General features: G+C 56.0%; 10 protein-coding genes across 10 annotated transcripts; 4 read left to right on the top strand and 6 right to left on the bottom strand.

Annotated features, from left to right (window-relative positions):
- Nucleotides 1–1,252: 1,252 nt before the first annotated feature.
- On the top strand, nucleotides 1,253–2,965 carry SPBR_02651 (MFS transporter; the record flags this gene model as incomplete). Its single annotated transcript, XM_040760954.1, has 1 exon — nucleotides 1,253–2,965. The coding sequence occupies one exon, from the start codon at nucleotides 1,253–1,255 to the stop codon at nucleotides 2,963–2,965; it is 1,713 nt and encodes a 570-aa protein (XP_040620612.1).
- Nucleotides 2,966–4,243: 1,278 nt separating this feature from the next.
- SPBR_03269 (uncharacterized protein) lies at nucleotides 4,244–4,843 on the top strand (the record flags this gene model as incomplete). Its single annotated transcript, XM_040761572.1, has 1 exon — nucleotides 4,244–4,843. One exon carries the CDS (start codon nucleotides 4,244–4,246, stop codon nucleotides 4,841–4,843), a length of 600 nt encoding a protein of 199 aa, XP_040620611.1.
- A 193-nt stretch (nucleotides 4,844–5,036) lies between these two features.
- Nucleotides 5,037–6,668, bottom strand: SPBR_02690 (aminopeptidase Y; the record flags this gene model as incomplete). The annotated part of the gene is made up of 1 exon (XM_040760993.1): nucleotides 5,037–6,668. The coding sequence occupies one exon, from the start codon at nucleotides 6,666–6,668 to the stop codon at nucleotides 5,037–5,039; it is 1,632 nt and encodes a 543-aa protein (XP_040620610.1).
- An 832-nt stretch (nucleotides 6,669–7,500) lies between these two features.
- Nucleotides 7,501–9,213, bottom strand: SPBR_02650 (uncharacterized protein; the record flags this gene model as incomplete). Its single annotated transcript, XM_040760953.1, has 2 exons — nucleotides 7,501–9,051; nucleotides 9,118–9,213. The coding sequence occupies 2 exons, from the start codon at nucleotides 9,211–9,213 to the stop codon at nucleotides 7,501–7,503; spliced, it is 1,647 nt and encodes a 548-aa protein (XP_040620609.1).
- Nucleotides 9,214–10,776: 1,563 nt separating this feature from the next.
- Nucleotides 10,777–12,220, bottom strand: SPBR_02785 (uncharacterized protein; the record flags this gene model as incomplete). Its single annotated transcript, XM_040761088.1, has 2 exons — nucleotides 10,777–12,123; nucleotides 12,179–12,220. The coding sequence occupies 2 exons, from the start codon at nucleotides 12,218–12,220 to the stop codon at nucleotides 10,777–10,779; spliced, it is 1,389 nt and encodes a 462-aa protein (XP_040620608.1).
- Nucleotides 12,221–13,256: 1,036 nt separating this feature from the next.
- On the bottom strand, nucleotides 13,257–15,598 carry SPBR_02413 (uncharacterized protein; the record flags this gene model as incomplete). Its single annotated transcript, XM_040760716.1, has 2 exons — nucleotides 13,257–15,461; nucleotides 15,524–15,598. The coding sequence occupies 2 exons, from the start codon at nucleotides 15,596–15,598 to the stop codon at nucleotides 13,257–13,259; spliced, it is 2,280 nt and encodes a 759-aa protein (XP_040620607.1).
- Nucleotides 15,599–16,163: 565 nt separating this feature from the next.
- Nucleotides 16,164–18,533, bottom strand: SPBR_02403 (uncharacterized protein; the record flags this gene model as incomplete). Its single annotated transcript, XM_040760706.1, has 2 exons — nucleotides 16,164–17,862; nucleotides 18,502–18,533. 2 exons carry the CDS (start codon nucleotides 18,531–18,533, stop codon nucleotides 16,164–16,166), a joined length of 1,731 nt encoding a protein of 576 aa, XP_040620606.1.
- Nucleotides 18,534–20,757: 2,224 nt separating this feature from the next.
- Nucleotides 20,758–21,033, bottom strand: SPBR_09149 (uncharacterized protein; the record flags this gene model as incomplete). Its single annotated transcript, XM_040767275.1, has 1 exon — nucleotides 20,758–21,033. One exon carries the CDS (start codon nucleotides 21,031–21,033, stop codon nucleotides 20,758–20,760), a length of 276 nt encoding a protein of 91 aa, XP_040620605.1.
- A 1,021-nt stretch (nucleotides 21,034–22,054) lies between these two features.
- On the top strand, nucleotides 22,055–22,621 carry SPBR_03282 (uncharacterized protein; the record flags this gene model as incomplete). Its single annotated transcript, XM_040761585.1, has 1 exon — nucleotides 22,055–22,621. One exon carries the CDS (start codon nucleotides 22,055–22,057, stop codon nucleotides 22,619–22,621), a length of 567 nt encoding a protein of 188 aa, XP_040620604.1.
- A 937-nt stretch (nucleotides 22,622–23,558) lies between these two features.
- On the top strand, nucleotides 23,559–24,989 carry SPBR_02792 (lipase 1; the record flags this gene model as incomplete). The annotated part of the gene is made up of 1 exon (XM_040761095.1): nucleotides 23,559–24,989. The coding sequence occupies one exon, from the start codon at nucleotides 23,559–23,561 to the stop codon at nucleotides 24,987–24,989; it is 1,431 nt and encodes a 476-aa protein (XP_040620603.1).
- Nucleotides 24,990–25,196: the final 207 nt, after the last annotated feature.

The following is a 25,196-nucleotide window of genomic DNA, read 5'->3' as shown; positions in this document are numbered from 1 at the left end:
GGTTTGACTAGGGGAGAGCGGACGGGATCCCGTATTTTCCAGTATCTGTGGCCGTACGTGGAAGCTGTTGTTACGATGTGAGTTTATATACGAAGTACAGCGGACAAGTGCCTGATCGTTTCACGAGAAACCAATAACTGACGCACCGGATATTACAAAGTGCTATTCTCCTGGTCAATTTGTGTTTTGGAGTCCGAACTAAAAACACCAGTATGCACGTACAAAGGCACTGTGAGTTTGGTAAAGTTATTGGGTCTCTCTCATAGTCGTGTAAATACGGCGTTTGGTGTAGAAACGATTAAAGGAAGAAGCGATGCTCTCCAGATGCGCTCTCTCCAGGTCACCATCACAATGTCACATTGTTTCCCCGCCTGACTTATGACGGCAAATTGGTCGGGCTGCCATCCGGGCCAGTGTTTCGCCATATTTACTGCAAAAATAGCGCAGAAAGCTGCTGGAAAAGTCGGAAACCAAGTTTGGACCCATACTGAATGCCCTGGACCAGCTCTTTCCTGCTCTGGAGCCGTGCCGGGTAAGCCAAGCCAACCACAACAAGGCTGCGGGCCGACAACGGCCTGCGGCCACGCTAGTGCTGGGCCGGTGCAGCACAAAACGGCAGTGGTGCCGGAGTCACAATGGGAAGGTGCAATGCGCACTTGTGAGTGTGCAATTCTGCACGAGTCTTTCGTTTGGTCGTCTAATTTGACTCCGACGCCGTCTGCTGTCGTCGTACATCAGCTGTCGCCGTGCTTCAAACGACAACAAGTTGAGGATGAACGCAAAGAAAGTGATATTTGACTATGCGGACAAACAAAAAGATGAAAAGCCCATGTGTTGTACTTCTGGACAATTTTTTTTGCGTGTTGTCTTTGCCTTCGCCTCGCCCTCAGTCTCGCCGCTCGCCTTGTTCTATCTAGCGTCAAGTAGCGCCGGCCAATACTTCGATTTGCGCGCCTTTCTTGCCGTAAGCCGGTCGTGCTCGTCGATCCCGAGAGCATTTGTGACATGTAGATTCTGACGTTCCTTGACAGTTTTGTCATTGACACATCCGAGCGTATTTTGCATTTTCTGCTCATCTCTCACTCTGTTTTCCGTTTCTTTTGCCTCGCTCATATTCTCCTCATCATCGCAATCTTGCGCCTACGCCGCTCTTTCTTCCTGGCTACTTCCGACAACCCGGCCCACGTGACCGGCAACATCACCACTACCACCGTCGCACTTTCCTCCGGCCGCCTCTCTTCCCCATACGGCGATGATCACAAGCTCCATTCGCTATGTTTACCGCGAGTCCGGGTTGGCGTCCGTCTTCAACACGGGCGCCGACGCCTGGATCATCATCCTCGCCCGCACGTGCCGCATGTTCGCCTACGGCGCCAGCGCCCTCGTCCTGGCCCTCTTTTTCGCCGAGCTCGACGTCTCGGACGAGCGCATCGGCCTTTTCATGACCTTGACACTCGCCGGCGATGTTGGTCTTTCTCTTCTCCTGACCCTCGTGGCCGACCACGTTGGCCGCCGCCGCACGCTCATGTTCGGCTCCGTGCTCATGATTATGTCCGGCACCACGTTTGCTCTGTGCGAGAACTACTGGTTACTGCTGGTGGCCGCCGTGGCGGGCGTCATTAGCGCTACCGGTGGTGACTTTGGTCCCTTCCGTGCGGTCGAGGAGTCGATGCTCTCTGAGCTGACCAACCCAAACACAAGGGCCGACGTGCTCGTGTGGTACGTGACCACGTCTGCGCTGGGGTCGGCTGTCGGCACGGAGGTGGCCGGCCGCGCCGTGCACTATCTCAACAGCGACAGTGCAGCTGGGGGCTTGGGCTGGCCGCTGCGTCAGGCGTACCACGCTTGCTACTGGGCCTACGCGGCCATGGGCATTCTCAACCTGGTGCTGAGCTTGATGCTGTCCACCAAGTCCGAACTGCAGCACCGGTCCATCGAGGACGCCGATACTGTCGTCGCTGACAATGACTCAACCAGCGACATCCAATTGTCACCGAGACCTAGCAGCGGCCGCCACACGCCTCGGGCGACAGCTACGCCGGGAAGAAGCAGTAGCAGTAGCGCCACTGTAGTCGATGATAGCGAAGAAGGCGGTCTGTCCGGGGGCAACGCCGGCAGCAACGACCACGAAGACGACGATAGCGATTTTGGTGGCGAGGGAGATCCCCTGGCTCACCCTGGGACAAATTCAACTCCGCCCCAATCTGCACGCGCCAAAGCCCCCGGCCGCTTCAGCCAGATCTCCAAAAAGACGCGCTCCATCATGTACGGTCTCTGGTTCCTGCTCATGGTCGACTCGCTCGCCGATGGTATGGCCAGCATTGCCTTGACCTCGTACTACATGGACAGCAAATTCCACATGGGCAAGGACTCGCTCGGCAACATTCTGTCCATCAGCTACTTGCTCGCTGCCTTTTCGTCCGTGTTTGCAGGTCCGCTCTCCCGCTACATTGGCCTCATCAACACCATGGTCTTTACGCACGTGCCCTCGTCCGCTGCCGTCCTCTTGTTTCCCCTGCCGAGCAGCATCGGCCTGACGTACGCCCTTCTCCTGCTGCGCATCGGTCTCAACAACCTCGACCAGGCCCCCCGCGCCGCTCTCATTGCGGCCGTTGTCCGTCCCGAAGAGCGCACTGCTGTCCTCGGTATTACCAGTCTGCTGCGCACTCTGGCCTCCACCACAGGCCCTACGGTGACCGGCTTCCTCGCCGGCAGTGGCCGCTTCTGGATCGCATTTGTGGTGGCCGGCGCGCTGCGCCTCGCGTACGACTTTGGTCTTTTTGCCATGTTTGTCAACATCCGCCTCTACCAGTACGAGCCGACAACGCCACCCAAAGAAGCGTCGTCGAACAGAAGTACCTCTGCGTCGGCCAACGACACCCACGGTGACTACAGCAGCGTCCCGGGCCACCCGGACACGTTTGTGCTCGACGAGGAAGAGAGCATCACGGGAGACAACAGGTGAAGCGAGGCTATTAGGGCATGTAATTGAAAGGCCGCCGGTGGACAGGATGCTGAATTACGATTTTGATTTTAATTTAAAAGTTGGAATTTCCATCCTACAATTGCGTTGGTGTATATTTGCTCACCGGTTTCATGAGTTTTTGCAGCTAGATTCTCATTTCATTGAAAATCACATTACACGTCATTCAGACTTTGGTTGCCAATGGTCTCCTTTGGACGTGTGTTTATTTCACGGCCATCGCAGTAAATCGTCTCTAATAATTTCATGATTTGTCACTGTGCATGACAAGATTACCGGCAAAAGGGCACAAATTGGATTCAGGAACGGACGAACGTGGAAAAGGCGGAATGATTAATATATTCAACAAAGAGGGAAAGGGTAAGAGAGCGCGAAAGCGCGACAGACCAAGAGCAGAAACGAAACGACACGGAACGAGTGCCTCCCGCAGAGTGGAGGTGGTGGCAGAGGCGGCAAGCATCCCGTCGGACTGATTGGGAGCTTAATGGAAATCATTCAATAGAATTATATAAGGAGAAGTTGTCAAACATATCATTTCTTTGTAAAATACATATTTTCTCACGTTATTTTCTTTTCTACAAAGATAACTCACTTTAAAAATCATTACAACACACATGTTAACAAAAATTTAGGACTTCGCCCAGGGTAGATCTTTTATTTAATACCTCAGTCGATATTCGCCCACATCGATGATTCCCAATATTAATGAAGAGTAAATGGCCCTTGCCCGCTCTGCTTTGGCAGGAAACGGGAAATGGGGAACTCACCACCCCGACGCTGGGTGGCTGGTATGCGGATATTGGATATTGGACAGTACGTTGTATCTTCACGCACATTGAAGCTCGAGCCCCGGCGCCGAGACTTTTGCCGGTCGCTTTCAATCTATTTAGAAGACTGAGAGAACCGACGCTTCCAAATACCTGAGAAGAGCCGCTTGACGTAAACAAATAGAAACCCGCAACGACAGCCCGGGAGCGCAGATTTTAAAATCAATCAACACAGTGAGAGGCAGGATGGATCAAAGAGACAAATTAATAACACCTAAGCGCAATTTGGTTGTATCTCGCTACGCATGGGGCAGCTTCTCACCGTGGTAGGCCTCGCGTCCTATTCCGTATCGTGGGTGTACAGATTATATATCCCAGAATCCCTTGGGCTGTTTCTCTTGTCGTTGTACTTTTATCTAGCACCCCTGCAACTTTTTCTTTTCTGACTTACTGACGACCCATTCAACTCCCTTGACACCACCGAAACACCAGCATGCAGCTCTCCGTCTCTGCCCTGCTCGGCCTTGTCGCCGCTGCCAATGCCCACGGTCTTGTTACCTCGCCGGCTACCCGCACGCCCGGGGCTGCCACGGCGGCCGTTTGCGGCGAGACCATGGTCAAATTCTACCAGGCCGACAACACGTCGTACCCCGAGGCGCTCTTCCGCGCCAACCCCAAAGGCATCGGCGCAGACTACAACGCCGCCAAGTGCAACCTGTACCTGTGCCGCGGCTACCAGTTCGGCGACAACACCAAGAATGTGCAGTCGTACAAGCCGGGCGAGAAGGTCGACATGGACGTGTTCATCCGCATCCCGCACAAGGGCTATGCCAACGTGTCGGTGGTCGACACGACGACCAACAAGATTCTGGGCGCGCCGCTCATCGACTGGCCGAACAACTACGCGGCGACGCTGACGCCGCCGGCGAACCAGACCAAGTTCAGCGTGACGATCCCGACGACGCTGGGCGACCAGTGCACGACGGCCGGCACATGCGTCCTGCAGTGGTACTGGCTGGGGCAGGGCCAGACGTACGAGTCGTGCGTCGACTTTACGACGCCCAAGACGACGCCCATGCGGTTCACGGCATAAGTTGCGAGAGAGGATAAAGCACGAGTGCATTTGCTGTCCAAAGCGATGGTAGTGCTTGGTTCAAATTGGTTGGCAAGGTTCCACTGTGTCGTTGAAATGTGCATATATTTCTATGGTGTATGATGAACTCTCCAAAAACAAAAATGACAAACAAATATTTACAAGAGTCCGCCCCTATGTCTTCTTCCCTCATTTACAGAACTAGCTTGCCGCCGTGGTACTTGACGTTGGAGCTGTACGTAGTCGACGCCGCCGCAACGTCGTCCAGCGTGCGCCTTGGAAAGCCGTCGAACGAGACGGCGTACGTGGCCACCGAGTGGGCAACCAGCTGAGCATTGAGCTCCCAGGCCGTCAGGTTGATATTGCTGACGTCGTCGCACAGCTGGTGGTAGCACGGGTCGTACCAGTCGCCGGCCGTGCCACCAAACAGCGCAGCCTCTTCCTCGGTCTTGACGCCCTCGGCACCCGTGGCAATGCCACCAGCGGGGATGCCGGCTCGGATGAAGCCGTCGTAGTCGCTGCGGCCGTCAAAGGGGATCAGGGTGTAGTTGAGGCCGTGGGCGGCGTACCAGTCGGCATACAGGTCGCGCAGGGCCTGCGAGCCGGCCGGGTTCTCGCTGTCCAAAGCGTTGTACACCTGGTAGGCATAGTTGGGGCTGGCCAGCATGTCGTAGTCCATAAAGAGACGCACCTTGAGGTTCTCCTCGGGCGACAGCGACGCGGCATAGTAGTCGGAGCCCAACAGGCCCTCTTCCTCGGCAGCCCACCACGCGAAGCGCACGCAGTTGTTGACGCGGAAGTGAGACAGCTGCGCGGCCACCTCGATCAGCGTCAGACTGCCAGAGCCGTCGTCGTTGATGCCGGGACCCTCGGCAACACTGTCACTATGGCCGCCCAGCATGACACAGTGATCCGGGTCGCCGCCCACGGTCTGGGCCAGGATGTTCTTGGTGATGATGGTGCGCACCTCCGAGTCGATGTAGGCAATGCCGTCGTAGCTGGCGCCCTTCTTGAGCGCAGCAGCGAGCGGCCGGCCCTCTGCGCCGGACAGACCAAACGTGGCAATCTGGTCCGGGTTCGGCGCGCCCAGCGTGCCGCTGAGCGGGCCATCCTCCGTGTTGTAGACGACAGCCGCAACGGCGCCGGCCTTGCCAGCCAGCTCCGACTTGGTGCCAAAGGGACACGTACCGCGCTGTATAAGAGCAATGGCGCCCTTGACGTCGGCGGGGTAGTCGGCGGCGTCGCAGCCGTCGTTGGCCACGAGAGCGAGCTGGGCAAAGACGGGCTGGTTGGCCTTTGTCGGCGGAGTCAGGCCCATGGGACGGCTGTCGACAACGGTATCGTTCAGGACGAGGCGCCACTCGTAGACGTTGCCCGTCGTGGCCGGGAAGGTCTGGTTCCAGACGCGGTAGTAGCCGTCCTTGCCCTCCTCAGGATTGCCGCCGCCGAGCGCGGAGACAATGGAGTAGATGTAGTCGAGGGTGCCATTGTGGCCGCCGCTGCCAATGACGCGCGTCGGGTGGCCGTACTCGGCGTAGCCGCGCTGAGCAATGCCATAGAGGGCTTTGGCGTGGCCGAGCAGGCGCTTGCTGGAGATCTTGCGCTGAAGCTCCTCGCTGTCGACGAGCGGCTTCTTCGTGGAGGAGGCGGCGGAGGCGGCGATGTCATCGTCCGACACGAGAAGAGGAGGAGCAACAGCATCGACGCCCTCGTGCACAATCAGAGGCTGCTGCACTGCATTGTCGGAGACGGCGATGGGCAGCTTGAGGGCCGATGCGCTGCTCAGCAGCACTGCCGCCGCGAGCGGCGCTTTCCAGCTTGGCATTTGGAGAGAGGGAAAGGAGGACGCGGCGATGAAAAACGGCAAAAAACAAGTAAAAACGAGTGTGTTCTGCGGTGCTGATGGAAGTCTGTAACGAAGACAAAGAGAGCAACAAGAGAAGAGCTCGAAAAAGGTGACGAAAGACGAAAGGCAAGAGGCGGGAAACAGAGTCACGAGCCCAGAGCAGGATAAGGAAGGAGCTTTGCGGCGCTAAAATGCGCCGAAAGGAAGGTCCGAGTCAGGCACAGGATGCCTGTTGGCTTGGCGGATGTGGGGCTCATGGGCGCTTTTGACCGCATTGGTGATTGCTTTGGTGGCCGGTGCTCGAGTCGGGAGCGCTAACGCCAGAGATAAGACCAATGGCATAATACGGGGGCAAGCGAGTGGAATATTGCGTCTTTTGCCCACTCTGACGGGGGGCAATTGCTTTCGTTGAGGATGATTCAAGATACGCAAAAGTTAATTATGCATTTATACCATATTTCAGTGTTGGTACCGCCCTCGCGGTCGTTCTTTCCTTTTACAAAATAGATGAAGACCGCGGAGGCAGGCGCAAGGAGAGTCCGAAGAGGCGCGAATGGATGGCAGGAGCAAACACCCCAAATCGAGGACACAAGCGGCTTTTTCAATCTTGTTTGTCATTATCGTACTTCTCATGCGACGTGTTATCCAATCTTTTCCATGCCGTGGAAACCATCAATGCGTGCAAGGAATCCCGTGAACGCCCAGCATTAACACAATCGAAACATTTATAAATCCAACGCCATCCGCTTGGCCGCTCGTCACGACACTTGGGCCGCAGACGGTTATTCCCCCTCACACATTATTCACTTCCCTACGCCTTGTCGGCCCGCTCGGTGACGGCCATCATCAGCGGTGGCTTTTCCCAGAAGGCATAGGTCTTCTGGTCGGCGGCCCAGCGAATGCTGTCCGGCTGGGTCGCCAGGTCAAAGTTGAAGACGATGCGGGCCAAGACCGTGCGCATATCGGCCACCGCCAGATAGCGGCCGATGCAGTTGCGGGGGCCGTACGAGAAGGGATGGAAGGCGTCGCGTTGATCGTTGCGGAAGCGCTTGTCGGCCCCGGCGCCCGTGAGCCAGCGCTCCGGCGCGAACGTGTCGGGCAGCGCAAAGTTGCGCTTGTTCCGGAACATGGCATAGTACGAGATGGTGAGGACGGTGGCCTCGGGCAGGTAGAACTGGCCGTTGGCCACGGTGGTGCCGCCGGCCCTGGCCTGGCGACCAAAGCCCCAGGCGGTGGGTGGGTGCATGCGCAGGGCCTCGTCCAAGACGGCGCCGAGGTACGGCAGATTTTTGACGCCGGCAAAATTGATCTCCGCCTCTGATGAAAAGGCGCCGCGCACCTCGGCCTGCAGCTTCTCCAGCGGAGACTGGCCACCGGCGGCCGGGGCGGGAGTTGTGGATAGGAAATACAAGGCAGCGCTCACGGCTGTAGCCGATGTCTCGGCGCCGGCCGTAATAAAGGTCGTGAGCGAAGCGTGCATGCGCTTGGTCGTCCAAAAGTCTTCGTTTTCGAGCATGGGTGTCACAAAGTCTGGCCGGCCAGGACCTAAAACGCGGCGGCGCCTGATCTTGTCGTCGGACATTGCATGGTGCCACATGAGTTGGTTGCGAGCCTCGCGGGTCATTTTGAGCCAGACGGCGAGGCGGGCAAGCGTGGTGCCCAACAAGCGGTGGAGGTTGACCTTGGTCACGCCACCCTTTACGCCTTTGCCAATCATTGCCACCCACGCATGCTCGGCGCCATCGACGAGGCTGCCAAAGGGCTCGCCGAAGCCCAGCTCGCCGATGATGTCAAAGAACAGCCAATTGGTGTACTGGACCATATCGACGACGTTGCTGTCTTGGTCGTCTTTACCTTCTTTGCTGTCACTCTTTTTCGAGCTCTTCTTGGCGGCGGCGTGGAGAAGACCGACAAGTCTGTCGATGTGGCTTTGAATGAGCGGCTCCTGCTCGGTGACGGCCTTGGTGGAAAAGGCCGCATTCAGTGACTTGCGGGCCATGATGTGGTCTGCCTGTGGCATGTAGAGCAAGCTTCCGGGCCGCGAGACGTTGTTATAGAAGACCGTTTCCTTGGGGTTCTCCACGTACGCGTGGCCGCCATTAGCTTCGGTTCCCGGCATGCGTTTCTGTCCAAAGACATCACTCCAGCCATGGGCCGCCGCAAATGACACCTCGTTGGGGCCAATGCGTACAACGTCGCCGTATGCCATGTGCATGTCGCGCAAAATCTTGTGGGCATCGCCAGACATATACATGCGGTAGCGGGGGAGGCCCGTGGCGGCGTACCACCAGGGACCCGGGACGACGCGAAGTGGATGGAGGAATATGTTGTAAACGATGCGGGCAAAGAAACCTAGGATGGTCTGGATCGTTAGAGGTTCATCAAGCCGGCTCTAATTCCACCTCCGACCGCTTCAATTTTGACTCACCGTGATGACGGCCAGGCGGAAGATCAGCGCCGCGGGTGGCATACTAACCTGCCCAGCCTTGATGAGGCCGAGCAGGCTCTCAGGAGATGTTGACATTTTAGTGAAGCGAAGCTGATGAAAGGGACAAACTGCGAAATGCTGTTGTCGTAGGCCGAGAGGGGGAATGTGTGGCTCTTGGGGATATGAGCTTTATGTTGGAGTTCTATCCACTATTTGAGACACTTGACCTTCTGTAACTATCAACCCTTGTCTCCATGTCTGTGGCTTCTGACCTTTTGAAGGTGGGCGGTTGCTTATAAGGATAGACAAAAGCCTTACCGTTACATCCATTCCGGCCATATTGTGAGAAGTGGATGCGGGCGTGAGCGTGGCTGTGGACGTGAACAACAGGCACACGGCCGGGAGAAAGATTACTCTGTAAACGGCCTATACGGCTCGGAAACTCGAAATGGCGGCGTCGATCAGAGGACTCGCTATGACTCGGTAGAAAAGATCCGTAGAAAAGCCCGCTTCCTCGGTAGGGTAGAGCTGTGTCCAAGCAAAAGCAGCTTACGCAAACACTTGTGGCGACGATACAGCCATCACAAAAGATCAGTCGGGCCGGGAACCTATCAGAACTCGTCCGCCGGACGCCGTACGGAGTACATTGTGCGTGGCACTGTAGACAAAACTTATTCCCGGTTCTCACGACCGCGTCTTCGTAGGTCCTGTTTCAGGACAAAACAGGGCCTTCAAATTTTGGTGCACCAACAAGTCTTTCATACGTTTCCATTCCGGTGTCATGGCCATCAGAAACGGCATTATTAGTTCTTTTGATCGCATATCGGTTATAATAGAGCCCTCTTAATCCGGGCCGCATATGACCGGTGTTTTGCAGCACCAAGCACATACCACACCAGCTTCGTCTCCATCTTCGATGCGTGTTACTTCGCGTCCTGCGTATCGCACCTCGGATCCTTTCGTCTGACAGATGTGTGCCGGCATGGCCTCGTATGGCGGCCGGGCGGCATTAAAACTGGGCGTTGATTACGAGTAGCGTCGCCGCCGCAGGTCGGGGTACCACCCTTCCATCAATCATATTGTACGGAGTATGTTGTACATATCCCTAGCTGTTCGTATCTCCGATAATTACCAAAATCCCGACAGCAATACCATGGATGTTGAGGAAATCAAAAACAAAAAAAAGGAAAAATAAAAAGCGGCGTCAGGTCCTGTCAGCACTAATTTAACGTTGCGAGCAGGACCGGTAAGAAGCAGTTAGAGTCCGGTAGACGCAGCCATGTGGTATCGTATTAGTCAACGGAGTATTATGTCATATTTGATGAGGATTTCTATTTTGAGCAGCAAGACGGTGGACATCACGGAACTGAACAAATCAAGGGATATGAAGCAAACCCGACGGGGCAATGGGAAGGACTTTGGTCACATGATCATCAGATCCATACTCCGGTTTCCAGATTGAACAAAACCCGGCCAAAGTAAATAGAAAGAATAAAACTAGAAATGGAGCAAATCTAGAAACCACAAGGAAACTCGAGAACTCAAGTTATATGGACCAAAAGCAACAGAACACCGCCGCTGATATATTGTAAGATGGAAAATACAAGATGCACTGTGAGTGCTCCTTGTGACCGACCATGACACAGGCTCTATCGGCGGCTACGCCTGCTTGCCCAGCGGTGTCAGGCCGGCGCGAAACGGTCGCTGCAGGTTCTTAATCTTGTCGTCGTCGACACGCCAGACGCCCTTGGTGCGGTCGTCGTGCAGCTGCAAGTGTGTTCCGGCCGCACCCGCAGCCGCTGCCAAGCGGTGGAAGACGACATCGCCGTCGTGCTCGGCATTCTTGAAAAAGAGCGGCGTCCAGACCTCGCCGGCGGCGGCCTCGCGGGCGCGCATGCGGCGCTGGGCCTGCTCGATCTTGGACTTTTCTGCAACGGTCTGGCTCAGATCGCCCTTGCCGAGACCGTCGAGCACGCCCGCCCAGGCACGCCGCGACTCCCAGGGGTCCTGGGTGGCAGTGTCGGGCAGATCAATGGGTGCGGGCTTGTTCTCGGGGGCGTCGACGTCGTATGTCTCGAGCACAGCGCCGGACCGCGCGTCACGGACGGTCCAGCCCTTGCTCCAGACGCCCTCAATGGTGTAAAGCACGTCGCGCGTCGTGCTCCCGGGCTCGCTGGGGCTAAAAACCTTGGCCGTGAATGCGTTGCGCGTGCCGCCCCAAGCCAGGCCCTGACCAGAAAACTTGATCTCGGCCGTGTAGCCGCTGCTGCCGACGACATGGTAGGTTTCCGTGATTTCAGGATACAAGCGGCCGGACAAGAAGCCGCGCACCTTGATATCGGGCAGGGGAATCAGGTAATCTTCATCGTATGCATCGACGCGCACCACCGCGTGGCCAACCTGGCGCACCTGGACGCTGCCAGAAAAGGTCATTTCGACGCGGGCGTATCCGTCGGCACGCACGCCGTGGACGTCGTCGGCAATGTGCATGGCGGTGATGGGCGGGTGGTGACTGACCTGCTCGGCAACAAGACGGGTGGTTATGCGGTCGGTGCCACAGGCACAGGAAGACGAGGTGGAGGAGGTGGTGGTGTTGGTGGAGTTGGTGGAGTTGGTGGCTGAGGACGAGATGGTTGTGCTGCGGCTCAGGCCAGGCTCTTGGTGCTGGCTAGAGAGACTGCTTCGTGCCGACGGGCTCCGGCTCTCGACGCCATGTGTCTTCTCGTCCGTCCACTCGGCGAGGAACAGTTCGCCCAAAAACGCATTGAGCGGCTTCTTGATGCTTGTCGAGGGCGAGCCGCCGACGTACATTTGTGAGCGGAGGGCAATGAGGACCATGCGCAAGACGAGCAGACAGCGGCGATCGGCGGCGGGCTCGAGGGCAGGTGCTGCGAAAACGGCGGGTCGTTGGGCCCAGCAGCGGCCGACTTCGACGACGGACATGGGCGCGAGCATGGATGGCGGGCCGGTGACGTTGGCGAGATCACCTGAGGTCGAAGAGAGGAACTGGTCATTGTTAAAAGAAAGACAGAAAATTGTCACAATTGCGAACTCAACAAACCTGCAGAAGCTCCTTGCAGCGAGATGCAAGAGACTTGTCCATTGCGGTGGATGTGCTGCAAATCTGTGAAGGCTTGGTGCGGTGGCACTAGGCGTGATCGGCAATGGCGATGTAAGTGATGTTGGTGTTGGTGATGACCAGCGAAAGTAAACAGACAATGGGCTTGCTTTTCAATTTCCAATGCTCTCGAAACAAGTCACCTCTGTCTATCAGTACTTTCCCTCGGCGTCGTTCGTGCCTTCTCTTTTTATGTTTTACATGACTACTTGGCGTGCGGAGGAAGGTACGTGGCTGTCTCCTGCTTCACTTTTGTTTCACCCACCTGTGGTGGGAAGGTGCGCCATACGCCGCGTTGCCCCACGCCAACAACGAAGCGACTCTTGGCCTGGTCTGCAGCATCGCACCTGCCTCAGTTGAGAGAATCGAGTAACTGAGATTCTGCAGCTCCTGCCTTGTCATAGTACAGGATGGCCATGGAATAGTATGGGGAAAATGCGCGCACCTGCAGAGTACAGGTAAGATACCGGGGAGCCAATAGGGCCGCTAGGATGCCGTGTTCTTGGTCTACAGATGCACTACCGCCTGGTCAATTGTATGGCGCTGCTGGCGACATCGACGGCACTTGCACGGAAACACAGTGGTCCGGCAGACCATTTTGCATTGTTTGCTATTTTTGCCCTGTTCTTCTAGCCCTTTTCGTACTCCCGGGCGGATGGTGACGCCGTCGGGGTCTGGAGTGTCGCCGGCAAATGCACTACAACCACTGAAAAAACACTCGTTTAGCGGGCACTAGCGTGCTGAAAGCCGCTGAGAGGTGCTAATTTCTTATATTGCTGCGCCACTGTTGTCGACGAGACGGTCCAATTCGACGGCGTATTGTACCGAACGCTGGACGCGCACAGACGTCCTTGAGAAAATAGACAGAGGCACAGTGCTTGTTCGTCGGATTGCTTGAAATTGTACTAAATGGACTGAATTATTGTACTGTACATTCCTGATCATGGTATCATCGTGTCGGTGGATATTATGCCTCCGACCCTTTCCTTGTTTCCCCTCGGATTTCTGATGGTTTTCTCTTTCATGCCATCTCTTTGTCCTCGTCCCCCGCCGATGTTGCGTCGGGTCTAACTGTGGCATCGAGTGTTACATCGTCTGCAGTGTTGCCCGATACTGGCTCGCCTGCCGTCTCCGCCTCGTCTTTCTTTTCGGTGCTGCCCTCCTTCTCCGAGGCTGACGAAGCCGACGACGCCCCATTGCCCTTCTTGGACCGTGAGAACATGGACGTGCCCGGAATGAAGGTCGACGCAGACTTCGACATGCTGGACATGGCAGACATTGTGGGCATAGCCATGGAGGACATGGAGGGAATCGAAGACCGCGACAGGCCGTCGATGCGTGGCATCTTGGCCGGCAGCTGCGACGACCAGTCGGACACACGCTTGAGACCTGTGCCGGCATTCTGGGCAACCGACAGGAGATGCCGCAGGTAGGTGGCGCGGTCTTCGGGTGGCATGTCTGCGGCTGCGGCTGTAGAGCCCGGCCCGACAAGATCGTTGTCGTCGTCTTCGTCGTCGTCAATCACAATGGCTGAAGCAACATTGCTGCCCTTCGCCTCGTTCTCCTCGCCCTCGCTATCGCGCATCAATGACGCCGTGGCAGCAATGTCGATGGGTGACTCGTCCGGCAGGTCCTTTTCGGCGTCATTCTGATTGTCGTCCGTCGATGCGCCAGCCACATCGTCGGCGCCTTCTTTGCGGGCCACCTCAGCTGCTGCCGCCATCCCCGAGTTGCTGCTTCCCTCCACAATCTCAACGCCCTCGTCCGTCACCCGGATAGAATCCTCTCCCGTCGCATCCTTGTCGGCTTCGGCCGCCTCATCAGCTAGCATAGGGCCCAGCGTGTCCACAATGGGGTTGTCGTTGCCAAACCAGCTGGCAACAAGCACGGCAGCGCGGCCGGTGAAGGCATCGTAGTGAGGGTTTTTGTCGCGCTTGAAAAGGCTGATGTGCGCCTGCACCTCGTCTTCGCACGTCGGCATAGTCCAGCGCTCGAACATGGAAGAAATGGCCGTCGTTTCGGTTTCACTGTTGTCTGGCTGGTCTTGGCCATTGTCGGTCGTGTCTTCCTTCTCCTCTTGGTTCGTCTTCGCTGCTTCGTCCACAGCCTCCATGTCATCTCTGTCTTTCGCGGCGTCTGGCCCATCTTTCTCTTTCTCTTTCTCGTTCTCGTTCTCGTTCCCTTTCTCGTTCTCTTTCTCTTTCTGTTTTTCCTTCTCCTTCTCCTTCTTTTCTTTTTGTTTGTCTTCTGGCACTGCACAGAATGTCCGCTCCGGCACAAAATACCCGCCGCTCCAGTAGCCGTTGGCCCCCAACGACACATACAAATCGTGCACGCCGATGCCGCCCTGCAATCCACCCAGTCGTTGCAGCCGCCTGTTCAATTCAGCCTGCTTCAGGAGCGCGCCCACAAACGTAAAGTGCGCTGACAGCCATGCAAACGACTCGCCCACGTTGCGCCGGTTGATGTATGCCAGGCCCTGGCCGATGGCGTCGACGCCCGACTGGTAGCCCTCGCGCAGGCTCTGCCGGTCCATGCGGCGCACCTTTTCCACGCCGGCCATGATGGCCTTGCGGTGTGTGTAGGCCGCGACGCCGCCGGCCGCAATGGCGCCGACCGTGCCGGAGCGCACAGCCACGAGCTGCCAGACTTTCCAGCCGGCGCTGGCGGCGCCACGCGCAGCACTTCCACCACTACCGCCTCCGCCGCCACTGCCACCACTGCTCGACGGCTTGGCAGCACGGCCCATGGCCAGCCGTCCTAGGGCGACGGGCCCTGCAGACAGCGCCGTCATCACATTGAACACGGTCTGCACCTTGCTGTAGTTGGAGAACGCGCCGTAGACGAACATGGACCGTGACAGGCCGTTGTAGGGCGTGTCGAGCGCCAGGAGGCCCTGGATCGGCGGGAAGAGAGCCGTCGTGTTGTCCGCCGCCCCGGTCTCTTGCTCGGCCGCCCGGCGCTCGTCGAGCGCCAGGAACAGCGCGTCGGCCGCGACGAACCCGCCCATGGAGTGTGCGACGAGCACGACGCCCACCTGGCGGTCATTGGGCGGCCACGGCGTGTCCAGGTGCTGCTTGCGGATGTCCATCACGCGCGCCTTGAGCCACTCCAGAAACTGCTGGCTGGCCTCTGCGAGCTCGCCCTTGGTCTCGTAGCGCGGGTACACGACCGTCTCCACGCGGTCGTGGTCCGGCAGGATGCCGGCGACGGTGGATTTGAGGTCCTACACACAGTTAGATATTGCGTGCAGCAGAAAACGCAAGGACATACTACCGTGAGACGCACATCAGGAAAGCTGCGAAAGGTGTTGTCGCCGCCCTTGAAGCCGTGCACAAAGCACAGCAAGAGAATGCGTGGCATCTTGCGAGCCTTAGCGTCGGGTATATCGAAAAGAAAAGTCGAGTAGACGATGAGACAAGGTTGCCCAGGAATCCATGTTGTGAGAAGGGAACGTGTTCCTCGACAACGAGGCTACGTCAAAGGTTTTATTGTGAATGGTTTCGTTGAAGCAAGATCGCGCTATGGAGTGGCCTCCGGCCACTAAGCCGCTGTGGCGAAACGGTGACACCGCAACGTACGCACTAAAACACGTGTAAAGGCCGCTAATGTCCCACCCAAATCTTGGTTCGATAGCCCTGACGTATCAATTACAATCACTACATCTCCTTATGTCGTCATCCATCCTTTACGATCAGGTTTCGAGGTCGCTGTATCACAGCCAACAAGTTTGCATTGGATCGGACCAGACTTGACACTGTATTCAATGGCATTTATTGTTAATCGAAAGAGCTGTTTTATTTCATTGTATTCCAAACTTTATTATTTTAGGACCGCCAATAACACCTGGTTAATTCGTACATACATGCTCTCCGCCAAATTACTCGCATCTGATGCTCTAAAAAAATCAAATCCAAATCGCACACCTCTAAATCAAACCTTGTAGGTAAGGCCGGATGGAAAAGGCCGACCCTCCTTGGTTGCTATCATTGGCCCTGCTCGGCAGCCCAGGGAGAGGTCCGGCCGGAGGAATAGTCGGTTCCCGCTGCGTCCGGCTGCGTGACGATGGGGATGCCGCCGCCACATTTGCGGTAGCAGCCGGCGTGGCGCCGTATTGTGACACCGGCGCCAGCTGGCTAACAAAGTCGTGATACTCGCGGGCCAGGCTATCGGCGCTGTCCTTGTTGGTGTACCGACTGGCGGTTGTCTCCTTTGTGCGGGTGCTACTGCTGTTGTTGTTGTTGTTGCTATTGTTGTTGTTGAAGCTGGTATTGCCTGTGTAGTAAGCATAGTTGGTCGTATACAGAGCATTGCTTGCCTTGTTACCGGCGCTGCCTGCTGTGGTAGTCGCTCGCTGCATCTGGCTGCGGTTCCACTCCTCCTCCATGCGGCTGATGCGGTCGAGACCGCGCGGCTCCGAGCGGCTCCCCAGGCCGAAAGGTTCGTAGACGCTGGACGTCGGCCGAGGCTTGTATGTGCTTGTGGTTGTGCCTGCATTTGTACTGGACACAGGAATCATGCGGCTGGTGCGGCTAAAGTTGCGGCTTGCACGCACTTGATTCTGGCTCCGGTAGACGTTCAGAGGCGCAACGACATCACGAGCACTGCTGGTTGGGCTGCCAGCCTCAAAGAAGGTGGACCCGTTGTTGGTGCTGTTGCCGTTGTTTGCTGTAGATGGGTCGCCGCCACCAGCTGTCGTAAACGACCATGTCGAGAAAATTCGGTCGTTTGAGGACACAGCTGTGGCCGTTGGTGCGGTAGAGTCGGCCGGGGCAGCAGCCGAAGCCAATTTCGCTTTCGCTGCCTCCTCGCCTTCTGGAAAGACTCGCTCATACTCTGGAAGCTTGTACTCTTTCAGAGTGACTTCAGACGGCGGCGCGACGCGGCTGTCCATTTTGGGCCGTGTTGTCGAGGCCCGAATACGCCATTGGCGCAAGCTACCGCCGCTACTGCGGCTCTCGCCGGAGAGACCAGTGCCGCTGGCAGCGCTTGGGCTTCCTCTGCCGCTGGGCTTCTTCACCGTGCTGTTCGTGACGGCCGGCCGCCGCTTCCAGAACCAGAGAAAGACGATACATCCAAGAGATGCCAGACCAACAGCGCCCAGAATAATACCAGCAAAGGCGAGGACCACCTCGGGCGTTGTGCAGGCACCGAGCGCGTTGTTCTGCCGGTTGGTCTGCAGAATAGGCGGCTGGCTTTGTGGGGCTGAGGCTCCATTGGCCTCTGGGACTGTGCCGGGCAACCCTGCATCCGTTGCCGCAGTCACAGTCGCCGTCGGCAGATTGGCCACGGCCGCGGCCTGCTGGGCCACAAAGGAGGCGCTGGCGCTGGCGACAGCGGCCACCATGACGGATGACATGCTGATAGACATCACCTGCTCTGCCGAGGAGACAGACGCCAGCATGGATGCCGCGAGAGACGACGAGAGCGATGCCTGGGCGGACGCTGCCGACGACTGCGCGGAAGCCAAGGCTGATGAAGCACTCCGGCTCGCCTGGCTGGCACTGCGGCTCGCGTCGTCGGCACTCTGTTTCAGCGTGTTCACGGCCTGCTGTGCCGACTGGAGGCTTGTCTGCAACTGGGAGATGGTGCTTGACGCGGACGAGCTCAGTGATGTAAAACGGGAGCTGAAGGAGGAGGAGATGGATGACAACGAAGCAGAGTTGCGTTGCTGTTCTTGTTGTTCTTGCTGCTGGAGCTGCTGAATCTGAGCATTATTATTGTTGTTGCTGTTGCCATTGTCATCGCGAAGATGGATGAGAGCATTGCTTGGACGTGGCAGAGAAAACGTCTGGCATGGTAAGGTGAGGGATGCTTGTGCCACTGGTGCTGTTGTTTGTGGTGGACGAACAACACCGGCTGATGGCCCTGGCAAGCTGGCGCCACCGAGGGCGAAGCAAAAAACTGCAAACGTGTGTTTCATTATGGCGGGTGTTGACGAAGGAAATGGGTATCAATATGAAAATGAATGAGTACAGGAGACGTCCCGGGAAAGAAGGAAGAACACGATGGAAACCGAGAAGAAGAGAACACAGCGACCAGGTCAAAAGAGACGGGCAAGTCAGCGGTATTAAAGATAATGGAAAGCCAGGGAAGAAGGAAAGAAGTGATCCCGGTGTGGCCACATCGATAGACCCGGAACCGAGGCGGACCTCAGGAAGAGGGCAGAAACCAAGTGATGCGCAGGGTAAAGTCAGACCGTGAAAAGGAGCAGCAAAGAATGACAGAGTGGATGAAGCAGTAGAGGATGATACACCTCCTCAGACCTTGCCTCCAGGTCGGGTGATGAGATGTCCATGGCGAGCGATCTCTAGACACTCTGTTGCTCTCGTACCGCTCTCACCCCGTCTTGTCTGGCCTCGTCTGTACTCGGCTTCGCAGTTCCTTCTTCTCATGCCTCACATCGAAGCATGCGACAGCGTCGCAACCAGACAACGGAAACAGTCGAACTGGAGCTGGCTAAATGGGAAGAGACCAAGTGGGAACCAAACATCGTGAGAAGTTCTTGGCGACGCTGGGTAACCAGCAAACTCCCATCTCAAACACAGCTTGCCAGCTGGTCATTGGACAATGGACCGTGGGTGAGCATCATATTTGTGTTCTCGACGAATTAGCCGGCGTCGTCTTTTGTAGTGTGGGCTGGTAGACGAAGAAGCCGAAGCAATCCGGGGAACCGAATGCAACGTCTGGAGTCCATCTTGCGTGTTGGCCTCTGCCGAGCATCAGCTGCAAAACCCGGGCTTGTGAGGTCAAAAGGCGGTAGAGGTGACGTTAGCAGAGAAGAAAAGAAGAAGAAAAGAACACTGGAAGCGGAGAAGCAATGGCTGTACCAAACTCGGCAGTAGAAAATGAATGCAAATGTACCGGTACATGTGTGATCGCCGCCGGGTTGCCTTGCGCTTGTTGAGTCGTACGAGGATGGCGGAGGGTGGCATAAGAGGCAGCTTCAATAGATGCGAGAAAGAAAAGAACCAGGGGTGACCTTGACCTCAGATCGCATGCGTACTCATCACAGCAACTCTGTGGCGTCAAGATCGGCGATGCATGAAATGCAAACGACATTAGCAAGGGGCAAGAGGAAAGTCGAGAGACTGTGGGGCCTTTGGAAGCATAGAAGGAACAAAGAAGGAAAGAGGAAGAAGGAAAGAAGGAAGGAGAAAAGGAAACGTGCGAGGGAAGGCTCGACCCAAAAATACACAAATAAAAAAGGAGAAAGAACGGATGGCGTCCAGCTACCCGGCGTGTGGGGCAGGAGCGATCGTGTCTTCTCGGCCGACGCCGTTTGGTTCGGCTGATATTGAAAGTCTGAGATTCTTCACGCCAAATACTCTAAACACGCCCAATTTCGATTTTTCAAAGCCCAGCAGGCAAACTTCTTCCCTTGCCGTCTTCTTTTCATCATGTGTCTAGTATTGTGTTCTCGGTTTTCGTCTCATTTCGACGGCACATTCTGCTTAGGTTTGTTTATTTTGCCTTCTTTCTGATTCATCCATGTGCCGTTATTTTTGCCAAAATTCCAGGTCATGAGAAGAGAGTTGCGAAAGCAGGCCAAGAAACAACGGGCACGCTCGTGTTCTCAAAAGATATAAAGATGTCGACAAGATGACTATGGGGCCGCACATTGAAGAAGAAGCAAAGTTGCTCTCGTTTGCTATCGCGTTTCTCCATGTAACCTCACGACTCTCCGTTCATCTCAAACTTCAGAGACCCTGCATTTCATCCTAACTTGTCACCTCGTCCGCACTTTGATGCTCCTTCGTCTCTGACCCTGTCCCTGTTTGCTTGTCGCTTCCTTGCCTTTGATCAATGTCTGACCGCATTAGAGTTTGAATGCAACACCTACTTTATTCGCTTTCTTTTCTTCCTCTTCTGTTTTCCGTCTTTCCTCCACCCTTACCTTCTGGCGTGCTGGCCCTCATTTCATCCCTCCTCTCCGCTCTTCCGTGCTTGATCGACGACTGGCAGCCCCTGCTTCCCCAGATCACCACCCAAAGACTTAGCTTACATTCACATGTATCAGCACATTGTAAACCATCGCGTATTTTTTAATGTGCCGTTCCCCAGCGACAATTTAGACGTACCAAATTCCAAGCTGGTTGGTTCAGCATCTCCATCTGGGGTCTCCATTCACGACAAATGCTCACGGCCTAGTGGTTCGGCTGATACTTGTCCAAAGACCAGCCGTGCCTGTAGCGACCAAAAACAATCATTTCGTCTCAACACTTTGCCGTACCAGTAGAATGGGACACCCTGGGCAAAGGCCACTTACGGCTTGTCTGCTTTGCCTGTCGACTCGATGTTTGAGAATGTTTTATCAAAACAGGCATACCAAATACACACATTTTCTCGCCATTGCATAGTTCACTGTTTGGTTTTACCGACTCGGCGATGCCGCAATGAACCCGGCTATTTATTTATGACATGATACCTAATGTACATAATTACAGGAAACTAATGGTTTTGATCCAAAACATGTCCATTTCTAAAAGAAAAAAAAGAGAAAGGAATGAAAACCCACAGTATCAAATTTTGCTCTCATTTTGACCACCCGCCATTTCTAAGTCTTCGTGATGAACCTTTGCCCAACGTGCAGCTGCCTCCGTGAGAGCAAACTCGGAAGCCAATTCGCTCGTGCGCACGGCGTAGTCCACAAATCCGACCTCGGCAATGGCGCCGGCGGCGACGATGACGCGGCGGTACACGTCCGTTGTTGGATCCAAGACGTCCGTGTTGAGCACGTTGGGGCCGACAATCATGATTGATGAGGGCGACGTCTGGATAGAGGGCGACACGTCCATCGCGTGTGTTGTATGCGTTGCTTCGAAGGATGCGCATGAGGCGGATGCTGTACACGCCGTCGTTGTCCGTCTCCTCTTTCCCCTCGTCGCCGAAGCGCACCTCGTGGCAGGACAAGTACGTTTCTTGCTGGTTGGCTGTCAGCCGCGCATCTACCATTGTCGATGCGCATATTGGTGGTAGTTTTGCATGCGTAGCACGCACACCGCTGATATACAGAGTCGCCAAGGATAACAGCCCAAGAATTGCCATATTTTTGTCATCTTATCCGGACGGGTTCATGGTTCACCAGAAAGGGAATTTCATCCAGTCAGGCGCATTTTGCCATGGCTCTGAGTTCTTAAGCCTGGCCAACTCCTCGTGCGTCGTCGCTTGTTTCATGTCAACTCCCCTTTGGCATTTTCCCACTCAACTCACAATGAGACAAAATAACTCAAGGACCGTGTGCACAAGCAACGACGTGACGAAATTATGTCATCCCTTGCAAATACGGAGCAATTGAAAGGCATGAGAACCTGAGTGATAAACTATGAACACGTGAAATTTGTCAATTTATGCTCCAGAGGAAGCAATGTATAAAATGCACGCAAGGCCTTGAATTTAGCTTGTAAGGAGTAAGCACAGGCGAACTAGAAAGGCGCCTTGATCTCCTCTTAGCAAGGAGTATCAGCTATATATGACATGCTGTCTATCGCCGTGCAGGCAAAGTAGAAACGGCGGTAAGCAATGTTGGCCGATGTTTGTGAAAAACGGGATAAAACATATAGCAGCTGTATGTCTGGCTCTCCCTGCTATTGTGCTTTTTAATATTCGTAAAATAGTACCAAAAATAAAACATGCCTGCCAAACGCGTCTAGATTTCGGTCTAATCTTCCCAGCCGTGATGGCTATGTCAATGATAAAGCTAAAACATAAATAAAAGTGTTTGTTCTCTGCACTCTTTCCATCTGCTCCGGTTTGCTTGGTTTCTTTGCGCCTGCGTCTCTCCAAGTCCAAAAGTCAACATCTCCAGCACAGCTGACCATGCAGCTCCTTTCGCCCCTCGTTCTCCTCGCCCTCGCGGCATTGGGGATGCCTGCCCAGGCACAGAACGCTACAGTGCCCACCCCCGCCGCACCCGGCCTCGATTTCTTGTTCAGCTGCAACGTCTCCGTGGGCCTGTCCGTCAAGGTCGGCACGGGCGTCAAGAACACGACGCGCGCCGTGTTCCCCGTGTACGGCGGCCAGGCCATCGGTCCCCGCGTGCAAGGCAAGGTGCTCGAGATCGGTGCGGACTGGGCGTCGTACGGCACGCTGCTGAACGGCGTCAACGTGGCCGACGACGACACCGCGAGCAAGAACCCCAATGCCACGAAATACTTTGCGACGGACGCGCGGTTCCAGCTCCTGACGCTGGACGGAGCCAACATTTTCGTCGCGACACAAGGGCAGACCGCGCCGGGGACGACCACCGGCGCGGTGCATGTGCGCGCCACCCTCGAAACGGCGAGCGCGGCCTACAGCTGGGTCAATGGCATTTTGGTGGTGGGCGTCCTGCGGACGAACAGCGACGGCTACCAGATTGATCTGTGGCAGTTGACGACGCCCTAGTTGGGCGGCGAGGAGGAGGACCACAACGACAAGCGGCGTGCGCGAGGCAACCTCTACGGGTGATGGGGAACGGGAGACGAAGGCAGAGATTGCTCCGATGGTTCTGTAATTTTTACAGCTGGAAAAATTGTATCCCGAAAAAGATCACAACTATTTACACTTACGGTGGATCTGATGATCAGAGTCAAGCGATCTTGACATGTCTCGTTTAGCCTATTGTTTCCGCTTTAAAGGATCCTACTTTTGTATTTTCTTATCCGTTCACTTTCAACACGCCCCCTCATCTTGTGCCGTGCATGCTTCCGATTGCATTTGTTCAGGAACCAGGTCGGCCCTATCCAGTGCCATGCCATATGCCATATATGGGTATAGCATAGATGGGATCTGGTATTGTGAGCAGCGTCCCGTAATATTGAGAGCCGCGTGCAATATGCTAATAATAGAAAATAGGTATGAAAATAGGTATGAAATAGTGATACATTTGAATGCGGCGTGGATACGGTCCACAGATAAGTGACGTTGAGAGATTTGTCTTGTAAAGAAAAAGGAATTGTGAGAATAACTGCCATAAAGGCGTCTGCCCCTGAACAAATGCAAGCGAAATCGAAGATGACGAGCTGGATGCTACCAAAAATAAACCAATTTGACTAGATAATATCCAAACCGACCAATTCTATCCCGGTATTGTGTCCAAGCGAGAGGATCCAGCCAAAGCGAGGAAACCGGATACATCGTAGACAGGTCTAGAACTCGGCGGGTATTCTTGCCAACTTACCTCCTGGTGAGTTGGATCGGTACGAGACCTTTTGGACGATGCTCGGCGTCTTATTTCGTTTTTACAAGACGTTCACCGTGCATGTGGTCTTGACCTCAGGAAGGGAGCCTACCTGACCATCGTTTTTGCCTCTAGCCACACTGGACACTGGACGCCTCAACAATGCAGCTCGCTCAACTGATAACATTCTGTGCGGCGTACATCGTCACCGTACACGCGGATGTCGGCGATGGCAGCGTCTCGGGTACACGCCTGCCCATGCCTTCCCGGGACCCGTGGATGACCACACCACCGGCGGCCGGGTGGGAGTCTGCGGCACTGGGTACGGTGCTTAAAGTGCGCCCGCACGCGTACAACATGTCCAAGGCGGCCGTCGGCTTCGAGGGCTACCGCGACGTGTTCCAGCTGATGTTCCGGTCGTCGGACAGTCACAGCCAGCCGATGGTGGGCGTGACGACCGTTTTCGTGCCGGACGGACGCGGTGGCGACGGAGCCCGCAATGGGTCCGCATCCCATGTGCCCGTCCTGTCGTACCACCCGCCATACGACACGGCGTGCATCGACGCCAGCCCCAGCTACGGGCTGCAGTTTGGCGAGCCGTACGGGGAGATTGCGTTGGCCCTCAAGCGCGGCTGGTTTGTGTCGGTGCCCGACTACGAGGGTCCGCAGGCAAGTTATGGCGCCGGCGTGCTGGCCGGGCACGTCCTGTTGGATGCCACCAAAGCGGTCGTCGCCACGCTGCGCCAGGGCGTGCCGACGTCCGCCGACCTGCCCACATTCAGAAACACGACAGCCACGCCAGCCACGCACAACGTGACCGTTGCCTTCTGGGGGTACAGCAGCGGCGCCGGGGCCACAAACTTTGCCCTCGAAATGGCCGACGCGTACGCCCCCGACTTGGTGCTGCACGGCGCCGTCGTGGGCGGCATGACGGCCAACCTCACGCACAGCCTCGAGCTGCTGAGCGGGCGCGACGTGGCCGGCTTGCTGGCGCAGACGCTCTTGGGCATCACGACGCAGTACCCGGACCAGAAGAAGGTCCTGGACGACAGCCTGTGGCCCTCGGGCGTCTACAACGTGAGCGAGTTCTACAGCGCGCGCAACATGAGCGGCTGGCAGTCGCTGGTGCACTTTGCGTACCAGAACATGTTCTCGTATTTCCGGGAGAGCCGTGCCTCCATTTTCGGGCCAGCGTCGATGCGCGAGATGCTGAAGACGGAGGGATGGGCCGGGCAGTACGGCACACCGCCACGGCGGACGCGCACGCTCTACTACCAGGCCGTGGGCGACGAGATGTGCCCGGCGGAACAGGTGGACCGGCTGGTTGACTCGATTTGCGCGGCGCGCAAGAACGCGACGGCATCGTCGTCGTCGTCGTCGTCGTCGTCGCCGCCGCCGTCGCTCTTCCTCTACCAGCGAAACCTGGTTGGCGGACACAATGACGAGCTGAGTAATGGCCGGCAGCGGGCGCTCGATTTCCTTGGCGAGGTCTTGGACGGGACGCAAACGGCCATGACAGCCGGCCTACCAGCGACGGGATGTGTGATACAAAACGTGTCGGTGTCTGTTGATCCCAATGGGCCGTTTCACTAGAGGTTGTTGAGGGGATCTGACGTGTGACGCAGAGGATCGGAATGTAAAGTACGAAGTACGGAAATAGCTTAAATGGAATTCGTGACAATTCTGTCTACGGCGCGTGTTGTACCACCGCACAGAGACCCGTAGCGTGTTTAGCGGTACATGGCGGGACTCTGAGCCGCTCCCAGCCCCCATTCCTTCTGTATTTTACTGCTTAGACAG

This window comes from Sporothrix brasiliensis (assembly GCF_000820605.1).
Source record: "Sporothrix brasiliensis 5110 chromosome Unknown Cont17, whole genome shotgun sequence".
Taxonomy (NCBI): Eukaryota; Fungi; Ascomycota; class Sordariomycetes; order Ophiostomatales; family Ophiostomataceae; genus Sporothrix; species Sporothrix brasiliensis.
This window is presented reverse-complemented; position numbering and strand designations above follow the sequence as displayed.